Source organism: Sciurus carolinensis, chromosome 2 (assembly GCF_902686445.1).
Source record: "Sciurus carolinensis chromosome 2, mSciCar1.2, whole genome shotgun sequence".
Lineage (NCBI taxonomy): Eukaryota > Metazoa > Chordata > Mammalia > Rodentia > Sciuridae > Sciurus > Sciurus carolinensis.
The window spans coordinates 89,461,783-89,485,862 of NC_062214.1; the positions used below are offsets into that span (position 1 = coordinate 89,461,783).

The 24,080-nt window shown below is 36.2% G+C and overlaps 1 protein-coding gene and 1 pseudogene across 1 annotated transcript in view; both read left to right on the plus strand.

The window, feature by feature from the left end:
- The first annotated feature begins 479 nt into the window (after positions 1–479).
- Positions 480–24,080, plus strand: part of Dpp8 (dipeptidyl peptidase 8) — a 56,437-nt gene continuing 32,836 nt past the window's right edge. The window contains 8 exon segments of the mRNA XM_047539699.1: positions 480–618; positions 2,576–2,720; positions 2,723–2,845; positions 3,399–3,491; positions 3,494–3,510; positions 17,649–17,822; positions 18,575–18,677; positions 18,680–18,742. Coding sequence (XP_047395655.1) covers positions 550–618; positions 2,576–2,720; positions 2,723–2,845; positions 3,399–3,491; positions 3,494–3,510; positions 17,649–17,822; positions 18,575–18,677; positions 18,680–18,742 — 787 coding nt within the window. The 5' untranslated portion in view covers positions 480–549.
- On the plus strand, positions 19,052–22,815 carry LOC124973224 (28S ribosomal protein S7, mitochondrial-like; annotated as a pseudogene).

Here is a 24,080-nt window from a genome sequence, read left to right on the forward strand (position 1 = left end):
GTTTTGTTTTTTTGACCGTGCTGGTGATTCCTTCACTCCAGGGTCTGCAAAAAGCTCTACCACTGATGTATACTGGTAGCTAGTAACCTCACCTGTGTATGCCCTTTATAACTTTTTTTTTTTTTTTTTTTTTTGCGGTGGCTGGGGATCGAACTCAGGGACTTGTGCTTGCAAGGCAAGCACTCTACCGACTGAGGCTATCTCCCTAGCCCCCCTTTATAACTTTCTAAATCTTCCATAATTCCCTTAATGTTTGAACATCCAGATTTACACTACTGTTAGGCTATTTTGAATAAATTGGGCTATACATATCTGAAAAAATAATTTTAGAATTTATCAAAAAGTTCTCTATCAGCTTTAAGTGCTATTTTGGAACTGTTTATAATCTTTTTGACTACATATGGTCCATTTTAATAATGACCAAGATCTCATATTATCCTGGTGAGCAGGATTGGATGGTGAGAAAAGAAAAAATTCCTGTGAGAAGAGGAGCAGGATGAGCAGAGAGATCTGTGCTTGAAGTTGGGGCACTTGAGAATGATTCTTTGAATGTGGAAGAGATCTGAGCAGATGAAAATACAATCAGATAGGCACCAGGGAAGGTCCTTAAGTGAAGAGGTAGGGGGGCAGTGAAAAGTTCGCACTTTGTAGAGACTATGCCTGACCTTATTTAGAAAATTCAGGCTATATATTTGAGAATGTATTTCTATACAAGATGTTAGGAAGTTCTGGAGATAATCAGTTAAACATTTGTGTAAATGACTACCAAATGCCAGGTCTAACATTGAAAGGACAGAATAAACATTGACTGTAAACATACAGCACAATGTCATTTGAATTCTATAGTGTGCACATGTATGTGTAGAGAGAGAAACAAGTCTAGGAAGCTAGTACAATTTAGAAATATCCAATGATTTTAACAAAGATAGGCTATTGCAACTTTTATGTAATGACTCAAGAAGCTGAGCATAAGACTTGTGAAGTTTTCCTGTTAAGATTCTCTGTTCTGTGCTTGCAAGCAATGTTTTGAAGACCAAATTCTAAATTTAACACATGGGAAAATGAGCAAAATTTGTGTAGCTTCTTTCACTTGTCCCTCCCTCCATTAGATATAAAACTAGGTTCACTGACCCATTTGGTAGAAAACAGGCCTCCACTAGCTTTTAGATGGACAAATAACCATCACTGTTACATACTGCCTCAAATATCAGTGTGCTACATACCAGTTGAGCCAACTGACTTAATCCTCAGCTGAGGGCAGTTTTGGATTTTAATTGTTGAATGTGAATGCCCAGTTGTAATAATATAAGTCTACCCAAAGTAACTAATGAGTTTTCTGTCTACTTCTGCTACTGTTACTTTGAAATGGTAATACAGTTCAAGGTAGCAAGAAAATAACAGTATCCTAGGCATACTGTTCGTTCATTTGCATGCCAGTCTTGCATACCTAACAGACTAATTCAAAGTCCATACCTGCTAATAACTTTTTCTCAAAGTTATGAGCTTTCAAAAAATGCATCATTTAGGCTGAATTGTGGGTCAGTGGTAGAGCACTTGCCTCGCATGTGTGATGCCCTGAGTTTGATCCTCAGCAAAAAAATAAAAAGATCCACTAACAACTAAAAAATATTTTTAAAAAAATGCATCGTCTTATATGGCCATTTAGAAAGATTTAGTAATTATGTGAAATTTGATTTCATAAGTGCAGTTTAACTGTGTCCAAGTCCACATATTTTTGACATTTGTAAAATAACCATGTGTGAAATATTAGCGCTTTGGGGGTTGAACTAGAAATTGGGTTCAAACTTTGTCAAAATTTTTGATATTAAATTCTTTCTACATCAACTAACTAAAACCACTTAAGAATAGTATCTTCTCATTTAAACAAGCAAAAGTTCTATAATGTATATCATAGTCATGTAAGTTTCTTTAAAATATTAGTCACCTTAAGTATATTTAATAGTGATGTCTAGGGTTGCACAAAAGACTCATACCAGCCAGTTAAGTATTTTGTCGTTTAGAATTCCATTTAAAAGGAAACAGTATTTTCACTTTCTTTGGTAAGTACCTTAGGAAGATTATTACAAGTACTTTGTGAGAATGTTATTACGGTTCCAATTGGTTGTGATTATTTCTGCTGCTGGAGAAATTCACATTTGTCAAATGTGTTACCTTTTTAAATGCAAAAAAAAAAAAAAACAACCTCCCTTGGCATATTTAGCTTCACTATTGACATGCTCTGGGGTGGAGCATAGCAGCCAACTGGCATATGGCCTGTTTCCTTCAAGTGTGGGAAAGAAAAAGGAATTTTGGCAAGAGATATCTAAGGAGAGCCTTATTATAAAAGTTCCCATAGAGATTTATAGCCACTGTGAAATTGACATGACCTCAATTTTTTAAATAATCTCATTTTGAACGAGCACAGATAAATGGGAGCTATTGCTTACTAGGTTTCATTGCAACTATGCTAAAAAGCATTTTTTCTTCATGATTTTATTTGGTTTTGCCCGTCATACTGTCATTCTGATAATATAAGACAGCCCTGTAAAGAGCTTCATGTGCCTTGTTTTTCTAGGAAAATGCAAACATGGCAGCAGCAATGGAAACAGAACAGCTGGGTGTTGAGATATTCGAGACTGCAGAGTGTGAGGAGAATATTGAATCACAGGATCGGCCTAAATTGGAGCCGTTTTATGTTGAGCGATATTCCTGGAGTCAGCTTAAAAACTGCTTGCTGATACCAGAAAATATCATGGCTACATGATGGCCAAAGCACCACATGATTTTATGTTTGTGAAGAGGAATGATCCAGATGGGCCTCATTCAGATAGGATCTATTATCTTGGTAAGTATGAAGTTGTAGTTTCTGAGTGTATTATAAGATATACTTTTATTTGAAACATCAAAGGCCTTATTAATGATTATAATCATAGACTATTATAATGAAGGAAAGCTAGAATTGTTAGATCTATGTATATTTCCAAATAGATAATTCAGAAAAAAGAAATTTAGTAATCTGAATTTTCACAGTGGAATTTCATAAGTCTCTTGCCAACTTGTAACAAACTAAAATTGTTTTAAAATTCTAAAAATGATATTTGTCTTTACTCTCCTTATATCACTTTATATGCTTTGATGATTATTTTGTTTTGAGGGGAATTAAGACCTGAATATCAAAATGAAACTTAAGCATTTTTCTATGAAACTTCCACTTTTACTGAAGAAAATTTCCAAGGCATATAGCACTTGCATATCCTACATATTAACATTTATTTTAGGTTCCACCAAGTATAAAATATTGCAGTGTGTAGAAGGCATTATGTACTTACTACTGTGATTGTAGTGAGAATGCTATTTGAAAACATAATAATAAATGATTTTTTTTTTCTTTCTTTTAGCCATGTCTGGTGAAAACAGAGAAAATACACTATTTTATTCTGAAATCCCTAAAACCGTCAACAGAGCAGCAGTCTTAATGTTGTCTTGGAAGCCTCTTTGGATCTTTTTCAGGTAGAACTAAACATTGTTATTTCTGTGATTTATTGTATGTTTCTGATACTACATTTATTTAGAGGCAGAAATTCAATTGGGTTTATATTTGAAGTAGATATGAGTCAAAAGCAATTAAAACATTTCAATATTTTTATATGTGTGATCTTAAGTTCCATTCAATTTTTAATATCTAAAACTAAGAAAAATTACAATTCAGTTTTTAACTACCTTTCCCTTCCATAAACTTTGTAGTAATTCTCACATCTGGGGGAAGGAAATAGTGACATAAAGAACAAATGGAAACGGGCATGGTGTTATACACCTTCAATCCCAGATAGTTGGGGAGGCTGAGGCAGGAGGATTGCAGGTTAAAAGTTAACCTGGGCAATTTAGTGAGACTGTTCCAAAAAAGGTGTGTGGGGGAGATGTAGCTCCAAGTCAGTGGTAGAGCACTTCCCATAGTTGCATGAGTCCCTAGGTTCAATCCTCAGTACAAAACAAAAACAAAAAAATCATTATATATTTCTAGAAAGATTTTTATTAAATCTTAAATTGTAGTTGTAATGCTTAGTAACAGCAGTAACTTATAGGTACCAAATTCAGTTTACTTCTAAGTAATTAATTGAATTTATGTAAAATCAAAGTGTTAGGTTGTTTTTTTTTTTTTTCTCAATAGTTTACCTTTAGACAAAAGTAAATAATTGAAAATATCCCAAGACAAAATAATGGTTTAGATGCCATTTTTTTTGCCTTTTGGGTTTTTTCATTTATTATTTTTATGTTGAATATTTCCTTACTAAATAGAATGTTGGCCTAAAATGAACTAGGTGTGGTATTTTCACAAAAATTTTCAAAACACAACTTCTGTGACAGCTTGTTATTTTGGTTGCAGTTATTTATCTCTGGTATTCTTTTGTATAGGCTGTGACTTTTCTTTAAAACAAAATTCCTTGGAACTGAGAGTATAACTCAGTGGTAGAGCACATACTTAGCATGCATGAGGCCCTGGGTTCAATCCCCATCCCTAACCCCTAGGACAAGACCCTTACTCTATTAAGAAGAGGGTATTAAAGCTGAAATAATGGTATATTTTGTCCGGCAGAATAGTGTGAGATTAGTAAGTCAAAGGTTTTTTTCTGACTTCTATTATGGAAATTTTCAAAACCTACAAAAGTAGAATAACATACAAACCATTTCAGCAATTATTCAATCTTGGCTACCTGTGTTTCATTGTAGCCCTACAAGCTCCCCCTCACAATCACCAAACCATAACCAGGTGTGGTGGTGCAGGTCCGTAATCTCACTAACTCTGGAAGCTGAGGCGGGAGGATCTCAGGTTTGAGGCCATCATTAGCAACTTAGTAAGACTGTGTCTCAGAATTAAAAATTAAAAGGACTGGGAATACAACTCAGTGATAAAGGGGCTCTGGGTTCAATCCCAATAGGGGGGAAAAAAAAGCCAAACCTACTTCTCAGTCTGTTTTGAAGCTGATGCCACTATGTCATTTCATTTCTAAAGAAATCAATATGTGTCTCTAAAAGGATACAAATTCTTTTAGACAATACCACAATATATTATCACACCTTAAAAAATTATTGGCCATTTCTTCATATCAGATAGTTAATTAGTGTTCAGAGCATCTCTGATAGATTGTTTGATTGATTTTTGTGCTGAGAATTGAACCTATGTTCTTCCACTGAGCTACATCTCCAGCTTTCCTGATTTTTTTTAAAGTATTTTTTTAGTTGTAGATGCACACGATGACTTTATTTTTATTTATATGGTGCTGAGATCAAAACCAGTGCCTCACAGGTGCTAGGCAAGTGGTCTGCCGCTGAGCTACAACCCCAGCCTTTCCGTGATTTTTTTTTTTGGTATTGGGTATTGAACTCAGGGGCACTCAACCACTGAATCACATCTCCAACCCTATTTTGTATTTATTTAGAGACAGGGTCTCACTGAATTGCTTAGCACTTTGCCATTGCTGAGGCTGGCTTTGAAATTGTAATCCTCCTGCCTCAGCCTCCTGAGGTGCTGGGATTATAGGTGTGGGCCACCGTGCCCAGTTCTTTTTGTTCTTAATTTCTAATTTAATTCCTTTGTGATCAGAGAACAAGTTTTTTATAATTTAAATGCTTTCCAATTTATCAAAATTGTTATATGGCCCAGAATATAGTCCATCTTGGTATTTATTCTATGTATATTTGAAAAGAATGTTTTGTTGTTTTGGTGCAGTGCTGTATTAATGCACAATAGACCAAATTGATTGTGTTATTCAGGTCTTCTGTATTCTCACTGATTTTCTTATCTGTTCTATTATTTATTGAGAGAGGAATCTTAAAATCTCTAACCGTAATTGTAGATTGACTATTTCTTTTAGTAGTTCTATTATATTTGTTTTTGCTTATGTATTTTGAGCTATGTTATTAGGAGCATATGTAGATAGGATTATTATGCCCTGACTTATTGATCTCCTTTTGTTATGAATGATCTTTGTCTCTGGTAATATTCTTTGCTCTGAAATTTTCTTCAATATTAAGATAGCCACAGCAGTTTTCTTTTCATTTGTGCTAATATGAAATATGTCTTTTTATTTTTTAACATTTTTTAACAGCTTATAGAAATATAATTCATATACCATGCAGTTCACCCATTTGAAGTAAATAATTCAGGTTGTTTAGTGTATTGACATAGTTGTGCAACTGTTTTCACAGTCTAATTTTAGAACATTTTCCTCATCCCAAAATAAATCCGTTTTAGTTAGCTTTTCATCACTGTGGCCAAAATACCCAACAAGAACAACTTAAAGGGCTAAAAGTTTATTTGGGGCTCACAGTTTCAGAGCTCTTGGTCCATAGACAGCTGAATCCATTACTCTGGGCACAATGTAAGGCAGGAAAAGCCCAGTGGAGAAAAGCTGCTCAACTCATGGCAGGTCAAGAAGTAGAGAGAAAGGGAGAGGAAACTGGAGTGAAGATGCATCCTTTTAGGGCACATCTCAAGTGACCACCTCCTTCAGCCACACGCCCACCTGCTTATAGTTATCAACTCCAGTTCATTCAAACTAAGATGGACTGATTAGGTTACAGCCATCACAATTCAATCAGTTCACCTCCAAATATTCCTACATTATTACAGGAGCTTTTGTGGGGAGGCACCTCATATTCAAACCATAATATGTTAGCCCTGACCCACAAAAGCTTATGTCCATTTCACAGCACAAAATGAATTTAGTTCATCTCCTAAAGTCTCTTAGTCTTAGCAGCATCCAAAAGTTCAAGTCCAAAGTCTCCTGAGACCCAAAACAAATCCTTGCCATGATTCCCTGTAAAAACTGAAAGCAAGTATACAACTAATACATAATGTTACCAAGTAAACATTCCCATTCTGAAAGAAAGGAATAGGTACATAGAAAGAAGGGATGGGGGGGAGCTGGGGTTCTAGCTTAGTGTGGAACACTTGCCTAGCACATGCGAGTCACTGGTTTTGATCCTCAACGCCACATATAAATAAATAAATAAATAAATAAATAAATAAATAAAAATAAAGGCCCAACTAAAAAAGAAAGAAAGAGAAAGAGAGAGAGAGGAAGAGGAAGGGAGGGAGGAAGGAAGGGAGGAAGGGAGAAAGGGAGGAAGGGAGGAAGAGATGGGGCTGGACGCAGTGGTGCCTACCTGTAATCCCAGCATCTTGGAAGGCTGAGGCAAGAGGATCTTGAGTTCAAAGGCAGCCTCAGCAACTTAATGAGGGCCCTAAGCAACTTAGCAAGACCCTGTTTCTAAATTATAAAAATAAACAAAAGGACTGGAAATGTGGCTCAATGGTTAAGTACCTCTGGGTTCAATCCCTGGTACCAAAAAAAAAAAAATTAAAAAAAGAGCAGAAACCCAGTCAAGCAAACAAGTCCTTGTATAGCATGTAGAACACATGGCTTCCAGATGTCATTTCCAAAGGCCTTGGGCAGCCCCACCCCTTTGGACTTAACCAGTTGTAGGGCAGCGTGACTCTCTCCGCAGTCAGCAACTTTTCTTGGCAGACAGTTCACATTATTGGCATCTCTTAATTACTCAGGTCTCCATCTCAGTAATTTGGCCTCACCTTTACAGCTTCATGTATCACCCTCTCAAGGAACAGCCCACAGGGACTGCTGCACTTTGCCTGGGTTCTTAGGCCTTCTTTCAAATATTGGTAGTAACCTCCATGACTACTTACTCAAGCATACTGCATTCCTGCAGAACCAGCACCACATTGATGATGCCGAGGTGTACTACCAGATCACATGGTATCTGGGCCCCCTGGTATCATGGTTGCAGGTACCTCTGAGTACCTGCAGTATGGTGAAACAACTTCCTGGGCCCTCCTGTGCAAGCAGTAGGCACCCCCCATGATCTCTTCTCAAAGGAATTTTTACTTTTACACCCAGAAGGTGGGTATGGTCTTGTCAGTTCCTGAAATGCTTTTGAGGCATGTTTCTGATTGTCTCTATGCAAAATACTTAATATGTCTTTAGGGTCTGTAATCTCTTGAACAAGCATATTTTCCTTGGCCTCAGCTTTACGAGCACTTTTCTAACCAGACTTCAAGTTTTTAAAATCCTTTAATTCTGTTTTCTGTTGCCATCTAGCTAAAAGCTGCCAATAATATTCATTGATCAAATGCTGTGCTGTCTTGAAATTTCTTCTGCCAGATTAATTAGTCCATCACTTTTAAATTTAGCCCCACATAAGGTCTCAGGATATGGACAAAATGTAGCCAAGTTCTTGCTAGAATATAACACTAGTGGCATCTAGTCCAATTCCCATTAGAGTCCTGATTTCCCTCTGAAACCTCATGAGCACAGTGTGCATTCGTGTTGCCATTCTGGTTTTCTTTTGTTTTTCTACTTTTTCTTTTTTCTTTTTTTTCTTTCTTTTTCTTTTTCTTTTTTTTTCTTTTTTTCTTTCTTTTTTTTTTTTGTTGTTGTAGATGGACACAATACCTTTATTCTATTTATTTATTTATTTTTATATGATTTTTTTAGTTTAATATTTTTAGTTGTAGGTGCACATGATATCTTTATTTTATTTTTATGTGGTGCTGAGAATTGAACCCAGTACCTCACACATGCTAGGCAAGTGCTCCACCACTGAGCCACAACCCCAGCTCCATCCATTCTGGTCTTCTGATTTCCCACCAAAATCACCAGTTAAACTCCACTTATAGCATTCTAAAACTTTTCTAGTCTGCATCTCTAAACTTTTCAAAATTCCTTTCACAAACCATTTCCAAAGGTTTCTGAACCACATAGTCAAGTCAGTTATAGCAACAAACCCACTTATCAGTATTAATTTCTATTTTAGGTCAACTTTTTGTTGCTGTGACCAAACTACCCAACAAGAGGAGGAAAAGTTTATTTGGGGCTCACAGTTTCAGAGGTTTCAGTCCATAGACAACCAACACCATTGCTGTGGGCACAAGCTGAGATACCACATCATGGAGGAGGGATCCAGTGCAGGAAAACGGCTCAGCTTATGACAGGGTCAGGACACAGAGTGAGGAAGGGCCCACAGGGAAAATGCATCCTTCCAGGACACATCCCCAGTGACCCACCCCTTCAGCCATGCCCCATCTGTCTACTATTACCATCCAGTCCATTCAAACTAGGTTGAGCTGATTAGGTTATAGCTGTCAGAATCCAATCATTTCACTTCCTGATATACCTGCATTAATACTGGAACTTTTGGGGACACCTCATATCCAAACCATAACAAAATCCATCAGCAGTCAGTCTTCCACTTTATCCTCCCTATTGCCAGGCCCTAATCTACTTGGGATCTCCTGTTGATTTGCCTGTTCTGAACATTTCATATAAATAGTTTCATAATGACGTGTAGTCCTTTATGACTGTCTTCTTTTAGCACCATATTTTCTAGATTTATTCACATGGTAGCAGGTAACAATATTACTTTTATTATGGTGAAATTATAGTCCATTATATGACTGTACCACATTTTGTTGATCTATCAGTTTATGGATATATGGGTTATTTCAGCTTTGGAGCTTTTATGCATAAATCTGGTTTTAACATTAGCATACAAGTTATTGTTTAGATTTATGGTTTCAGTTCTCTGAGGTACGTATCTAGAACTGGAATTCTGGGTCATGTGATAACTCTGTGCTTAAACTTCAAGTAACTGTCAGACTTTTTCCATAGTAGCTACGCCATTTACATTCCCCACCAGAACTGTATGAGGGTTCCAATTTCTCTGCATCCTCATTAATCCTTGTTATGGCCCATCATTTTGTTTATAGCCATGCCAATAGGTGAGAAGTGATAATTCATTGTTGTTTTGATTTGCATTTCCTTAGTGACTGATGGTGTTGAACATGTTTTCATGTGTTTATTGGCCATTTGTATATCTTCTTTGGAGTGAGAATAAATTTGGGGTGAGAATAAATCTGGATTTTTTTTCAACTAACCAAGTTCAGTAACTTGTTACAGAAGCCCTAGATAACTAGGGCATGTCCGTTGGTGCACAAATTTTAAATTTGATGGAATCCAATATATCTTTTTTTTATTGTTTATGCCTTTGGTGTCTTATCTAAACAAACTTGCTTAATCTAAGGTCAAGTAGATTTTCATCTTTTTTAATAAAAGAGTTTTATAGTTTTAGCTCTTACATTTAGGTCTTTGATTCATTGAGTTATTTTTTGCATACAGTGTTATAGGTCCAGATTAATACTTTACATGTGGATATCTAGTTGTCCCAGCAGCATTTGTTAGAAGATTATCCCCATTTGAAAAGTATTAGCACTCCTGTTGAAAATCAGTTAATTATAAATGTACAGATTTGTTTCTGGACCCTCAGTTCTGTTCCCTTGTCCTATATATCTGTCCTTATGCTAATACTGTATTGTCTTGATTAATGTAGTTTTGTACTGGAAGGATGCTGGGGATTGGACCTGGGACTTTGAGCATGCTAACCATACACTTTGCCACTGTTTTACCCTCTAACCTCTAACTAACTTTTGAAAATTGGAAAAGTAGAAATTTTGGAATTGGAAAATCTGAGTCCTCCACTTCTCTTTCAAGATTGTTTTGACTGTTCTCTGTCCTTGCAATTCCACATGAATATTAAGATGATCAGGTTGTCCATATCTTGGAATTTTGATAAGCATTCCATTGACTCAATATTCCAATCTATGCATATGTCTTTCCATTTATTTGATCTTCTTTACTTTCTTTCAGTAATGGTTTTCTACGTAGAAGTCTTGCACTTCTTTGTTTAAATCTATCCCTAAATATTCTTCTTGATATTTTAAATGGAGTTTTAAATTTCGTTTTCTGATTGTTCATTGCTAGTATATAGAAGTGCAATGATATTTGTATGTTGATCTCATATCCTGCAACTTTCCTGAACTCATTTATTAGCTCTAGTAGTATTTTGTAGAATCATACTGTTTTCTTTTTTCTTTTTGCAGAACTAGAAATTGAACCCAGGGGCACTCTTCACTGAACTACATCCCTAGCACTTTTTATTTTTATTTTTGAGACACGATCTTATTACATTGTCTGGGCTGACCACCAACTTTTAGTTCTCCTGCCTTAGCCTTGTTGAGTTGCTGAGATTACAGGCATACAACACTGTGCCGACAGAATTATAGTATTTTCTATATGTAAGATCATATCATCTGCACATAGGGGTAGTTACCTTCTTCCTTTACGATCCAGATGCTTTTTATTTCTTTTTCTTATCTAAATTTGCCCTGACTAGAAGTACAATGTTGAATAGAAGTAAGAATAGACATTCTTTTTCCTTATCTTAAAAAGGAACATTTTCAGTTTTTTCACCATTATGAATGATATTGGCTGAGGGTTTTTCACAGATGCCCTTTTGTCAGATTGAAAAATTTCCCCTCTATTCCTGTTTGTTTGTTCAGTACTGGGGATTGAACCCTGAGCTCTTTACCACTGAGCTATACACCCAGCCCTTTTTTTATTTTTATATATATTTTTATTTGAGACAGGTGTCCCCAGCCCTTTTTATTATTATTATTTTTTATTTTGAGACAGGTGTCGCCAAGTTGCCTGGGCTGGTCTCGAACTTGTGATCCTCCTGCCTCAGCCTCCCAAGTGAGTAGCTGGTATTATAGGTGTGCACCACTGTGCCTGACTTATTCCTGATTTTATTGAGTATTGTTATTGTGAAAAAATATTGACATTTTTGTGATTTTCTGTGTTCATTGAAATGATCATGCCATTTTTTTTCTTTATCATTCATATTGTGGTATTACATTGATTTTCATAAGTTGAATCACGATTGCACTCCCTGGATAAATCTCACTTGGTCAGCTGGGCATGATGATGCATGCTTGGGTCCCAACTACTCTCTCAGGAGGCTGAAATGGGAAGACAACTTCAGCCCAGAAGTTCGAGATCAGCCTGGACATCATAGACTTCCTTCATCTCAAGGAACAAAACCAAAAATCCCCAATTGGTCATGGTTTATAATCCTTTTAATAGTTGCTATATTTGGTTTGCCAATATTTTGCTGAGAATTTTTGCATCTATATTCAAAAGGGATATTAGTCTATAGGGTTTTTTAATGATTTTGGTTTTGGTATATGTATCATACTGATCTCATTGAATGAGTTAGGAAGTGTTCCTCCTCTTGTTATTTGGAAAAGTTCGAAAAGGATTGGTTTTAATTCTTTGAATATTTAGAACTTCTTTGTGAGAGGTTCTTTTGTTTTTTTGTTTTTGTTGAGGTATAGTAGTTTGGTACTGAGCATCTGAACCCAGGACTTTGTGCCTACTAGGCTCTCTCCCAGGCCCTTGGCGCTTGTGGGAAGCTCTTTGACTACTTACTCAATCTATTTGATTGTTATAAGTCTATTTAGATTTTCTGTTTCTTCTTGAGTTAGTTGTTTTTTTTTGAGACAGGGACTTGCCACGTTGCCCCAGCTTGTCTCCAACTCAGTCTCAAGTTATCCTCTTGCCTCAGCCTCCTGAGTACCTGGAACTACAGGTGCATGCTGCTGTGCCAGGCTTTGTTTGAGTCAGTTTTGATAGTTGTGTGTTTCTAGGAATTTGTCCATTTCATCTAAGTTATCTAATTTGTGGCATATAATTGTTTGTGCAGTTGGGATACAGTTGTTCATATTCCTTTCTAATCTTTTTTGTTATTCCTGTAAGGTTGTTAGTAATGATCCCTCTTTCATTTCTGATTTTAGCTATTTGAGGTCACGCTTGTGTGTGGGCTTTGTCTCCCTCTTCAGTCCAGATAAATTTGTCAATCTTTTCAAAGAGTTAACTTTTTGTTGGGCAAGGGTTCTCCCCCCTGTATTTTGATTACTTCTAGTCTAATTTGTATTATTTCCTTCCTTCCTTAGTTTGTTCTCTTTCCTCCCCGCCACCAGTGTCTTAAGGTGGAAGATTAGGTTTTAGTTGAGATCATTGTTTTATTGTATACTTTTATATTTTCCCTTTTGGTATTGCTTTCACTGCATCCCTTGAAGTTCTGGTATGTTTTGGTTTTGTTTGCTTTCAAGTCAAAGTATTTTTTTACTTCATTTGTAATTTCTTCTTTAATTTCATTTGTAATTTCCTCCCTCCACTTGCACCACCATCTTCTAGAAACTCTTAAGCAGTAGCTGGGACAATTGTTAGCCTCAACCTCTTTGGTTCCCGTTTCTCAGATATCACTGTCCTTTGTGGACTGAAATTTGGTGTCTTAAAAACATTATTTCTTACATTTTTGCCCATATTCTCAGTTTTAAATGACAGGGTATATCTGTACCCTATTACTCCATCTTGGCTCTAGTGGAAGTCAGTTTCATTTTTTACCACGTGATTTTATGATCCATTTAGAATATATAAGATACGGTTCCAATTTTATCTTTTTGCATATGGCTATGCAGTAATTCCAACTAATTTAAAATTTAGATCAGTAATCACTGATTGTAAAAGTGCTATTTTTTTCCCATCTTTTCTTACTAATTTCTGTACTCAATATTCCATGTTAGATTTTTCTATTCTATACATTATTCATTCTATTTTTCATGTTTTAACTTTTTAGTATACAGTAAGGCCAGTGTTGTTCCCCACATTTATCTTTTTCAGGATTTTTTGGGACCATCTTATTCTTGCAAATAACAAATTTTGATCACAAAGTTAAAGTACACAGTTCTCTTTATGAAAGTTAATTTCTCAGCTCTAAATTTCTTATGTTTTAATTGTACAGCATTAAAACATACAAAGTATGACCAAGTCAGGTGCAGTAGCACCCACCTGTAATCACATCTACTCAGGAGGCAGATGCATGAGATCACAAGTTCAAGACCAGCCTGGGCAACTTAGGGATACACTATCTCAAAGTTAAATAAAAAGTGCTGGGCTTTAGCTCAGTGTAGAACACTTGACTTGCATGTACACGGCCTGGATTCGATCCCTAATACTGAAAAAAATGAAAAGAAAAGAGAGAGAGAGAGAGAAAGAAAAGAATTATGGACCAAGTTTGGTGATCTTCATAGACAATATGAATGAATAAATTAAAATATAATCATATACTCAAAATTTCTTTTGCCTTCCTTAGAAAAAGTCTTAAGAGATATTTAAACAAAAAGATCCGAATTAAAATATTCATTCAGTGAATTTGCTAGTTTTTGCTGTTGCAGCCTAACACAATAAGTTCCCCCTTAACTGTGGGGAATGTGTTTGAAAACCACCAGTAATGCCTGAAAAACACAGATGGTACTAAACCCTAAAATCCCAGTGACTTGGGAGACTGAGACAGGAAAATGGCGAGTTCAAAGCCAGTCTCAGCAATGGCAAGGTACTAAACAACTCAGTGAGACCCTATCTCTAAATAAAATACAAAATAGGACTGGGGGATGTGGCTCAGTGGTTGAGTGCCCCTGAGTTCAATCCCTGGTACCCACCCCCCAGAAAAAACCCTATGTATACTATTTTTTTTCCGTCTTCATACATTCCTATGCTAAAGTTTAATTTATAAATTAATCAAAGTGAGCCAGGTGTAATGGTGCACACTTCTAATCCCAGCGACGCAGGTGGCTGAGGCAAGTGAATCATAAATTCAAGATCAACCTCTTGAATTTAGGAAGACCTGTCTCAAAATAAAAAATGAAGGTCTGAGATGTAGCTCATTGGTAACATGTCTTGCTATGGGATTCAATCCTCAGGACCTTCAAAAAGAAAAATAAAAAATAACTATGCAAAGTAAAAAATTAACAGTAACAATATAGGTCCTAGCAACCTCAACATGTGATTTTTCTTTGCTTATTTTTTTAAAATATTTTTTTAATTGTCAATGGACCTTTATTTTACTTGTTTATTTGTGGTGCTAAGAATTGAACCCAGTGCCTCACACATGCTAGCAAGTGTTCTACCACTGAGCTACAACCCCAGCCCTGCTTTTTTTTTGTTTGTTTTTTTATTAAAGATTGCTTTGCATTCTCCTCTACTCTGTCACACACTTTTTTTACCCCCCTGGGTCATACTGGGATTGAACCCAGCACCTTGCACATGTTTGGTAAGCAGTCTACTATTGAGCTACATCCCCAGTTTCAGTATTGTCAAGAACGTTTTTTTTTTTTTTTCAGAAGTTAATAGACTTTTATTTATTCATGTATTTCATGTGATGCTGAGAAATCGAACCCAGTGCCCTACCACTGAACCACAGTCCCAGCCCCAAGAATTTTTATTTTTTCACTTAGAGAAACTTTTACTACTACTTTTTGACCTATCTGAATTGTCTGCATCACTATTTTTGCACTTTGGGGCCATTGTTAAGTAAATCAGAGGTTACCTGAACATAAGTTCTGCATTTCTCTGATAGTTGATCTCATAATCAACTAGATTGCTCCTAAGTGAGTAATAATGGGTAGCATGTACAGCATGGGTACACCAGATAAGGAGATGATTCAGGAATGACATAGGAGAAACAGGATCATGCAAAATTGCATCACACTACCCAGAATGACATGCAATTCAAAATTTGTGAATTGTGTATTTCTAAAATTTTCCATTGAACATTTTCAGATCATGGGTACAAATTACAGAAAGCAAAACTACAAATAAAGGGGGCACTATTATATATGTAATTGAACATTAGAAAGTAATTTCACAATTAATCCACAAAACTAGGTGGGGGTTTTAGTGGGATTCTAAGGTTTTTTCTCTGTTTCTCTCTCTCTCTCTCTCTCCTCTCTCTCCCCCCCCCACCACCTCTCTCGTCCTTTTCTTTTTCTTTTTCTTTTTTTTGGGGGGGGGGTGGCGAGCATGCTGGGGGGATCAAAACCAGGGCCACACATATGCTGGGCAAATTCTTTACCATTGAGCTATACCCCCAGCCCCAGCTTGTCTCATTTTAACCTCATCTAAAATTATTTTAGGTTGCAAATATATACCTGTGTTTGCCTTGATTGAATGATGTTTATTTTCAGTGTGCAAGCTTAATTTTGAAATGATATAGATAAAGTAAGCTTATCTAGACTCTTTTCAAAAGTATTATTCCTTCATAGCAGAATCATATCTGTTCCTTTAATATGTTTATGTTATTTAGCATACTGATAAAGGGTGTAGAACTTTTAATAAAGAATAAAGGATGATATGAATGTAATATTTTTAAGGTAGCACTTACTAGGTTTGTTTTCTTCTTTGTTTTTTAAAAATTTATACAGATACCAAATAATATTTCTTGTAAAGCCCCTCATCATCATGCTTACAATTAATTACATATGTTCATTTTTTGGAGGGGTACTGGGATTGAACTTGGGGGCAGTCAACCACTGAGCCACATCCCCAGCCCTAATTTTGTATTTTATTTAGAGACAGGGTCTCACTGAGTTGCTTAGGCACCTCACTGTTGCTGAGACTGGCTTTGAACTCGCCATCCTCCTGTCTCAGCCTCTGGAGCCTCTGGGATTATAGGTGTGTGCCACTGTGCCCTGCTACATATGTTTTTTAACAGAGATTGTAATAGATATTGTGTAGGTAGAAAAACAAAATGATACAGATTATGGCTCTCAAGTTCTTTTTTTTTCTCCTAGTTAGGAACTGTACTGAAAATTGAAAAATTGTACCATAGCCAAATAAGTAAAAAAAGACAATAATGCCTATCAAATTTTTGAAGAAAGCATAACATGTAGGTACAGTGGCCACGCCTGTAATTCCACCATCTCCGGAGACTAAAACCAGGGATTGTAATTCAAGAACCAACCTCAGCAATTTAGTGAGGCCCTAAGCAACTTAACAAGACTCTACCTCAAAATAAAAAATAAAAAGGACTAGGGATTTGGGTTAATTGGTTAAGCATCTGTGGGTTCAATCCTAAGTACCAAAAATAAATAAATAAATGAAAGAAAAGATAACTGAACCAAGGTTGAATTGAGCTAAGGTTTGGGTAAAAGAAAAATTGGATGAATAGAAAGAAACCAATCCTTGGGAAAGGGAGTAAAGTGAAGCAAAGGTCAGGAGACAGAAAATCACATCTTGAGTTTTTTGTTTTAGAAAGTTTCTTTTTTTGGTGCTGAAGATTAAAACCCCAGAGCCTTGCACATGTTAAGACACAGTGGGTTTTAAGTTAGTGATGTGACCAGCTTGATTTAGGGTTTGTTAAAGAGAGAACTAGTAGAGGTAGTGGAAAGGTACTAATAACAGCTGACATTTGAGAACTACTGTATGCTAGTCATTAGCTAACCACTTTATATATTTGTATCTAAATGAATCTTCAAAAGCTGATCTAGATGACTTATTATTATACTGAAATTGAGGAAAATTACTTTTGACAAATTAGGCTAGCTTGCCAAAGTCAAACTTCCAGTGAAGAGTCAAAGTCTGCATTGCAAACCACTTGACTTAAATGTCTGCCTGAACTCTATGTTAACTAAATTACAGTTAATGTTGCGAGTCATGAATTCCAAAATAATGGGACTTTATTCTTTTTCTTTAATGTATACAATAATCATCTAATGTCCATTTACTAGTAGGAAGTCTTTCAGCAGACTTCCTGAAATTAATCTGCTTGAAATTTCAGCAAATTTTGGGTCACACAAAATGTAGACTTAGTAATATTAAAAATGCCAGGATTTCAGTATGAAAAGCCAAGGCAAGTTTTCAGAAGACTGGAATAGGTGACTTTTCCTTTTATGTTAGGCCACACTGGACTATGGAATGTATTCTCGAGAAGAAGAACTGTTAAGAGAAAGAAAACGCATTGGGACAGTTGGAATTGCTTCTTATGATTACCACCAAGGAAGTGGAACATTTCTGTTTCAAGCTGGTAGTGGAATTTATCATGTAAAAGATGGAGGGCCACAAGGATTTACCGTAAGTTGGAGTTACTGCTTGTTAAATCTGATTCTGGGTCCTAAAGGTAAACACCTAAATCAAAAAAGTAATTAACAAATAAACCAAAAAATTTAGTTTATCCAACAAGAAATTTAGTTGCAATGAAAACAAGAAATATTATATTACTTCCCATTTTTAAGACTTAATTTTTCAGTGACATTGATACAATTTTAAATGCTCAAAACTCTATATCAGAAAATAGTCAAGAGCATCAATTCCCATTTTCTGTGAAAGCACTGAAGGAGATGCTGAAAGATGTTTTCATTTTGATTTTATGTGGTTTTATTCTAAGCAATTCTTTATGAACTATAGGAACTATTCTTTTGATAGCATTGTGATGATCCTGACTTCCATTACAGTTTTATGAGCAAACTTTTTATTGCTAAAATTAATTATAAAGTGTTTAATAAAATATTCAATAAATAAGCATTTAATAATAATATTTATCAAGAATAATTTCTCCAGTAAGCAAGCTGGAGCAACAGAATTTATGATGTGCCTTTACCTTGTCTATATAATTACATCCCCCTGTTACCCTTTCTTCATTCATAGTAAAAAAGAAATGAGTCCTTTATAAGTTAAAGCAGTTGAAAGATTCTTTTTTTCTGGGGAGCAACTGTTATAGTTGACATTTGACCTAAAAATATCATTCATTTTATAGGAAGGGTACTAGCAGACAGATGTGTAGTATCAACCCGATACCTACCTTAAAATGTTGTTTACCTGTCTAGCAACAACCTTTACGGCCCAATTTAGTGGAAACTAGTTGTCCCAACATACGGATGGATCCAAAATTATGCCCAGCTGATCCAGACTGGATTGCTTTTATACATAGCAAGATATTTGGATATCCAACATCCTAACTAGAGAAGAAAGGAGGCTCACCTATGTTCACAATGGTAAGGCATGATTCTCTAAATCTTTACCTGAAAGTATTTTTAAAGTTTAATTTGCTTTTGTTTCCATTTTGAAAATTGAAGCAAGTGGGGCAATCTTTATATTTTACATTCAAACCTTCAAAAAAATACAGAAAATACAGAGGGTAAGTAGTCTATAATGCCATCATATAATGCCACCTTGTTTTTAATTCATTTTTTCCCTTTTTTTTCCCCCCATCCTGGTTATCAAACCCAGGGTTACTTTGCACTGAGCTACACCTCCGAATTTTTTTATGTTTTATTTTGAGATAGGATCTTGCTAAATTGCCTATGCTGGTATGGATTTGCAGTCTTCCTGCCTCAACCTCGCAAGTAGCCAGGTTTACAGGCATGTGAACAGCCTGTAGTTCATTTTAGAACAGCACCACCATAGCACCTCTGACATGATTGTCCTTTAAGCCTGATAAGACTCAGAATTTTCCCTAAACTATTCTCATTAAATTAAAATTTACCAGGCCCAGTGGTGCATGCCTGTAATCCTAGCACTTAAAAACCTGAGGCAAGAGGGTATAAGACAAGTCTAGGCAACATAGTAGACCCCATCTCAAATATTAGCCTTGTTTTGGGGAAAGAAACAGGAAATCCAGTTACATACTATCAGAAACAATCTAAAAATTAATCTTCCTATTTTGGAGAACCTACTTAGTTATTATTGTTATAATAGCAAAACCAGAATTTTGTAGAACCTTGCATATTATAGGATGTTTATTTAAGTTGTAGTGAAGTGACTGTAGTAATATTAAGCATCACTCAGCACAGAAAAGATATGGATGTTTTCCTCCAGAGATTTCATACAAATAAAAGATGGAAAATAATGTATCACTTTTCCTTTGAATTATGTAATAAAGTTTAAGCTCCATAATAAAGGATGGTGACTCTGAACACTAATTTGTTCAATTTTTGCTTAATCGATATTCCACAAAGTTGATTTTATTGACCACCTTTCTTAATCATCCCCTCATCATTAATTATTAGTTACAATTAACTACATTCTTTCACAGATTTTATTGTAGGTAGGAAAATAATGATACAGATTCTACTCTCAAATTTTGTTTTTTCCTTCTAGTTATGAAGTATACTGGGAAAAAAAAAATGGTAAAAGAAATGGTAATGCCTATAATATTTTGAAGATATTTTCACTGTGTGCCATAGTCCATTAGGAAACCTTGCTCATCAAGGTTGATTTGTTCACTTAAACTCCCCCATACCCCCACTGGTGATTGAACCCAGGGGAGCTCTACCACTGAGCTATCCCTTTTATTTATTTTATTTGTGGTTCTTGGGAGGAGTACTTTACCACTGAGCCACATCCCCAGTCCTTTTCATTTTTTATTTTGAGACAGGTTCTTGCTAAATTGCTAAGGCTGGCCACAAACTTGCAGTCCTCCGTCTTAGCCTCCCAAATCTCTGGGATTACAGGTGTGCACCACTGTGCCTAGCTCAAGGTTGAATTTAAGCTAACATTAATTTAGCCTACAGTAGTTTGTTAATGGCAAACACTTTTTCATCATGAGGATAGTCAGTGTTTGTGAAGCTTAAAACCTGAGCAGTCTATATTAATAAAGTGCTAAATAATAGTCATAAAATCTTTTCTAACATTCAATCAAGCAACAGAAATTCACTTAAGTCTGGGGTTGTAGCTCAGTGGTAGAGCGCTTGCCTAGCACACAGGAGGCACTGCGTTTGAGCCTCAGCACCATATAAAAATAAATAAATAAAAAACTAAAGGTATTTTGCCCATCTACAACTAAAAAAAAATCATTTAAAAAGAATTCATTTAACTTCTGGTGTGCTAAGTAATGTGGCAGGTACAGCTAGTTCTCTTTATCTTTATCTCTTTATCTATAGGTTTCTCATCTAACTGCAGATCAAAATATTCAGGAAGAGGCTGGGAATGTGGCTCAGTGGTAGAGCACTTACCTGCCATGTGTGAGGCCCTAGGTTCAATCCCCAGCCACCACACATAAAAGAAAAGAAAAATTTTAGGAAAGAAAAAATTCCAGAAAGTTCAAAGCAAAACTTAAATTTTTCACATTTCAATCCCTCTATCAAATCCCCACAAATGATGTATAGGAACACCTTGCTATAGCCTCCCACTATTTCATAGATTCTCATTCTCTCTCCAGTATTTGTTTGATCTTTATTCATCTCATGTCTCATTCACGTACTATGCAGTTAGGTCTACAATGGCTGTGTTTGCATTGAACATGTATAGACTTTTTTTTATTGTATTAAAAGTAATCTAGAGATTATTTAAAGCATATGTGAGAATGTGCAAGAGTTTAAATGCAAATACTGTGCTATTTCATGAAGGGACTTGAGCATTCATGGATTTTAGTATCTGAGGAAGGTCCTGGAACTATCCTTCTCAGTACATCTGTACCAAGGATATGCAACTGAATAAGATATAAGCCTGTTCCTCAAGGAACCTACATAAACTGATGACAATTAAGCAAAGTAAGAATCAAGCACAGGGTGTTACAGAGTACCAATGAGAAAGAGCCGTCAGGGAAGATGTCCCAGAAAAGATGACACCTAAACTGATATCAAATAATGCCTGTACATTAACTGCATGAGAAGGGATGCAAAAGATGCTGGTCTGTGTGAGGAGTTAGTAGTATGCTGTCCAAAAGCAGAAGAACTAAGTCAAAAGAACTAGGGCAAGGTAGACTGTATCTCATGTAAAATGATAAGAACTTCATCACTATGTGGAGGTCCATTGAAAAACCTTGAGCTGTTGGGTGATGTGGTTTTAGTCATTTTATAAATAAACTGTTCTGGATAGTTTGTGGAAATCATATTTGAGAAGCACAAGATTAGGACAGGGACACCAAAACTTGACTGTTGAAATTACTGAAGTTACATGATATAAACTAGATCAAAAGAAGAGAAGGGTGAGTGGAATAGGGGGAATCTTAAGTAAAAGTGCGGGTTTTGATGTTTAATGGTTTAAACCTTTAGAAGTCAGGAAATCAGAACAGCTACCACGGGCATCAGAAAGATAGGTTGGTTAGCTAGAAAATCCTAGCTATTTTTTTCATGCTTTCAACATTGAATACTCACTATGTAACAGTTATTGTTATTGAGACTAGGACTACAAAGTTCTAACATAACTGTCAGAATTAGGGTTTTTGTTTAGTTTTTTCTTTCTATAAAATTGCTGTTCACACAAAATTAATGCTGATTGGCAGAATTTAAATTAGAAAGTATGGGAATCCTGCAGGATGTTATACTTATCTTTTTATTCATTTCTTTACTGTGGTGTGTGTGGTTTATGGTGTGTTATTAATTTTAGCACTAATGTAGTTATTAAGAATACAGATAGCTCTGCGAGGCTGGTAGAGCTTGGTGCTGGGCATGCTACGTGCTGTCTGTCCGCTTCTAGGGCAAACCCAGGTGAGGTGGAGCGGCTGTGGTCCTGAATTCAGGGATCCCCTAATTGACAAAGAACATTACCGCAAGCCTGTGCCTGAGCTCACCGAGGAGAAATACGACCAGGAGCTCAAGAAAACTCAGCTCATCAAAGCTGCCCCAGCAATAAAAACAAGCTCTGTGTTTGCAGACCAGTGATCAATAAATTCACCAACATGATGATTGAAAGGAGGAAACAAAGTACTCGGCCGGGTCTCTCATGAACCAGACTTTGGAATCTGTGAAAAGGAAGCAGTTTGGAAGTACCATGCTGCTTCTGGAGAGGAACCGGCTACCATTGAACGCAATCCCTATACCATCTTCCAGCAGGCACTGAAAACTGTGAGGCCTGTAATTGGACTGGTACCATCCTCAAGGGTGCCATTTCTACCAGGTCCCTGTACCTCTAGCTGACTGACGTCTCTACTTCCTAGCCATGAGGTGGATGATCACTGAATGCCGAAAGAATAAGCACTGGCGGACATCGATGCCAGAGAAGCTGTCACATGAGCTACTGCAAGCCTTTCACAACCAGGGCCCTGTGATCAAGAGGAAGCACGATATGCACAAGATGGCAGAAGCCAACTGAGCCCAATCGAGCCCTGGCCCACTACCGTTGGTGACAGAGGGAGAGGAAAGGTTCCCAGTGGAGCCCAGGGCCTCTGCCAACAAAAAAACCTCGTGAACCACTGTTCTGTTGAAAGTAGCTATGGTTGAGGATGTAGTTCTTTATGAAGCAGGACTTTTTTTTTTTTTTGCCTATTGATCCTCTTTCTTTGGGGCCTAGAACTGGCTCTCCCTACCCCATCTGTTTGTAAAGAGGGGAACATGTCAACTTAGGGATTTTCTCCAAGAAACTCAGGCCCTAGTCTTCTCTTACTTTGGAGTGGGCCTTTAGTTGCTATTAAGGAAGTAATTTTTTCGTCAGGAATTATTTCTTAGAAAATCTTTAATCTTAACTAGTGTAACACATTATATACGAACTACCATTCATTAAAACTGACTGGAGGATTAAAAAAAAAAAAAGAATACAGATAGAGAATATAGAATAATGAAGAACCAGATTACCTGGGTTTGAGACTAGATCTACCACTTGTTAATTCTGTGACCTGTCAAGTTATTTAACCTCTCCTAGTTTCTGCATCTATAAAAATGTTAATTACTCAATCAACACAGGATTATTACGAGGCTTTAATGAGTTAATATTTGTGAAGTGCTTAAAACCTTGCCTGAATGTAAAGTGCCAACTGCTGTGGACATAATGTGCTTAGATAGAAAGGAAGAGAGGGAGGGAGCATCTTCAGTCCAGTCTGCTTGTTTGCAATAGGTTCTAAGTGAAAGTCCACTTCAGAAAGTAAGTTTAGTCAGTCAGCATGTGCATGTTTATTCTCTGCCTAATATGGTAGAGGAATTGAAAGTAAATAAATACTAGCTTCTGCTCCTAAATGACTTCTCTTATTGGGAAGACAAGATGATACCATTTTTTCAGTACATAAGTAACTCTTAATAATTGAGATCTCTGTAATAAGTGATAAAGAGGTACAAATTAGTAATGCCTGTCTTCATAACTAAAGGAAGATAACATATAAACTCAAATTGGGGATATAATTGTGGGACAGTTGAAAGATTAAAGGAAAGCAAGCACTGGGTAGTCTTTACTCTATTATTAATTCCAAAATACAAAAAGCTCTGAAAACTCAGCTTAATTTTCATTAGCTAGAGGCTAAAACTCACTTCATAGCAAAACCTGACCTGAACTGCCCTGAGGTTATTTATAATCTTAATCCTACTTAGTGTACCTATTCATGTTTGCTGCAGGAATATTAGGGTGTTTGTTTACCACTCTTTTGGTTACTCTACTGGAGATATTACATAATATATGTAGATA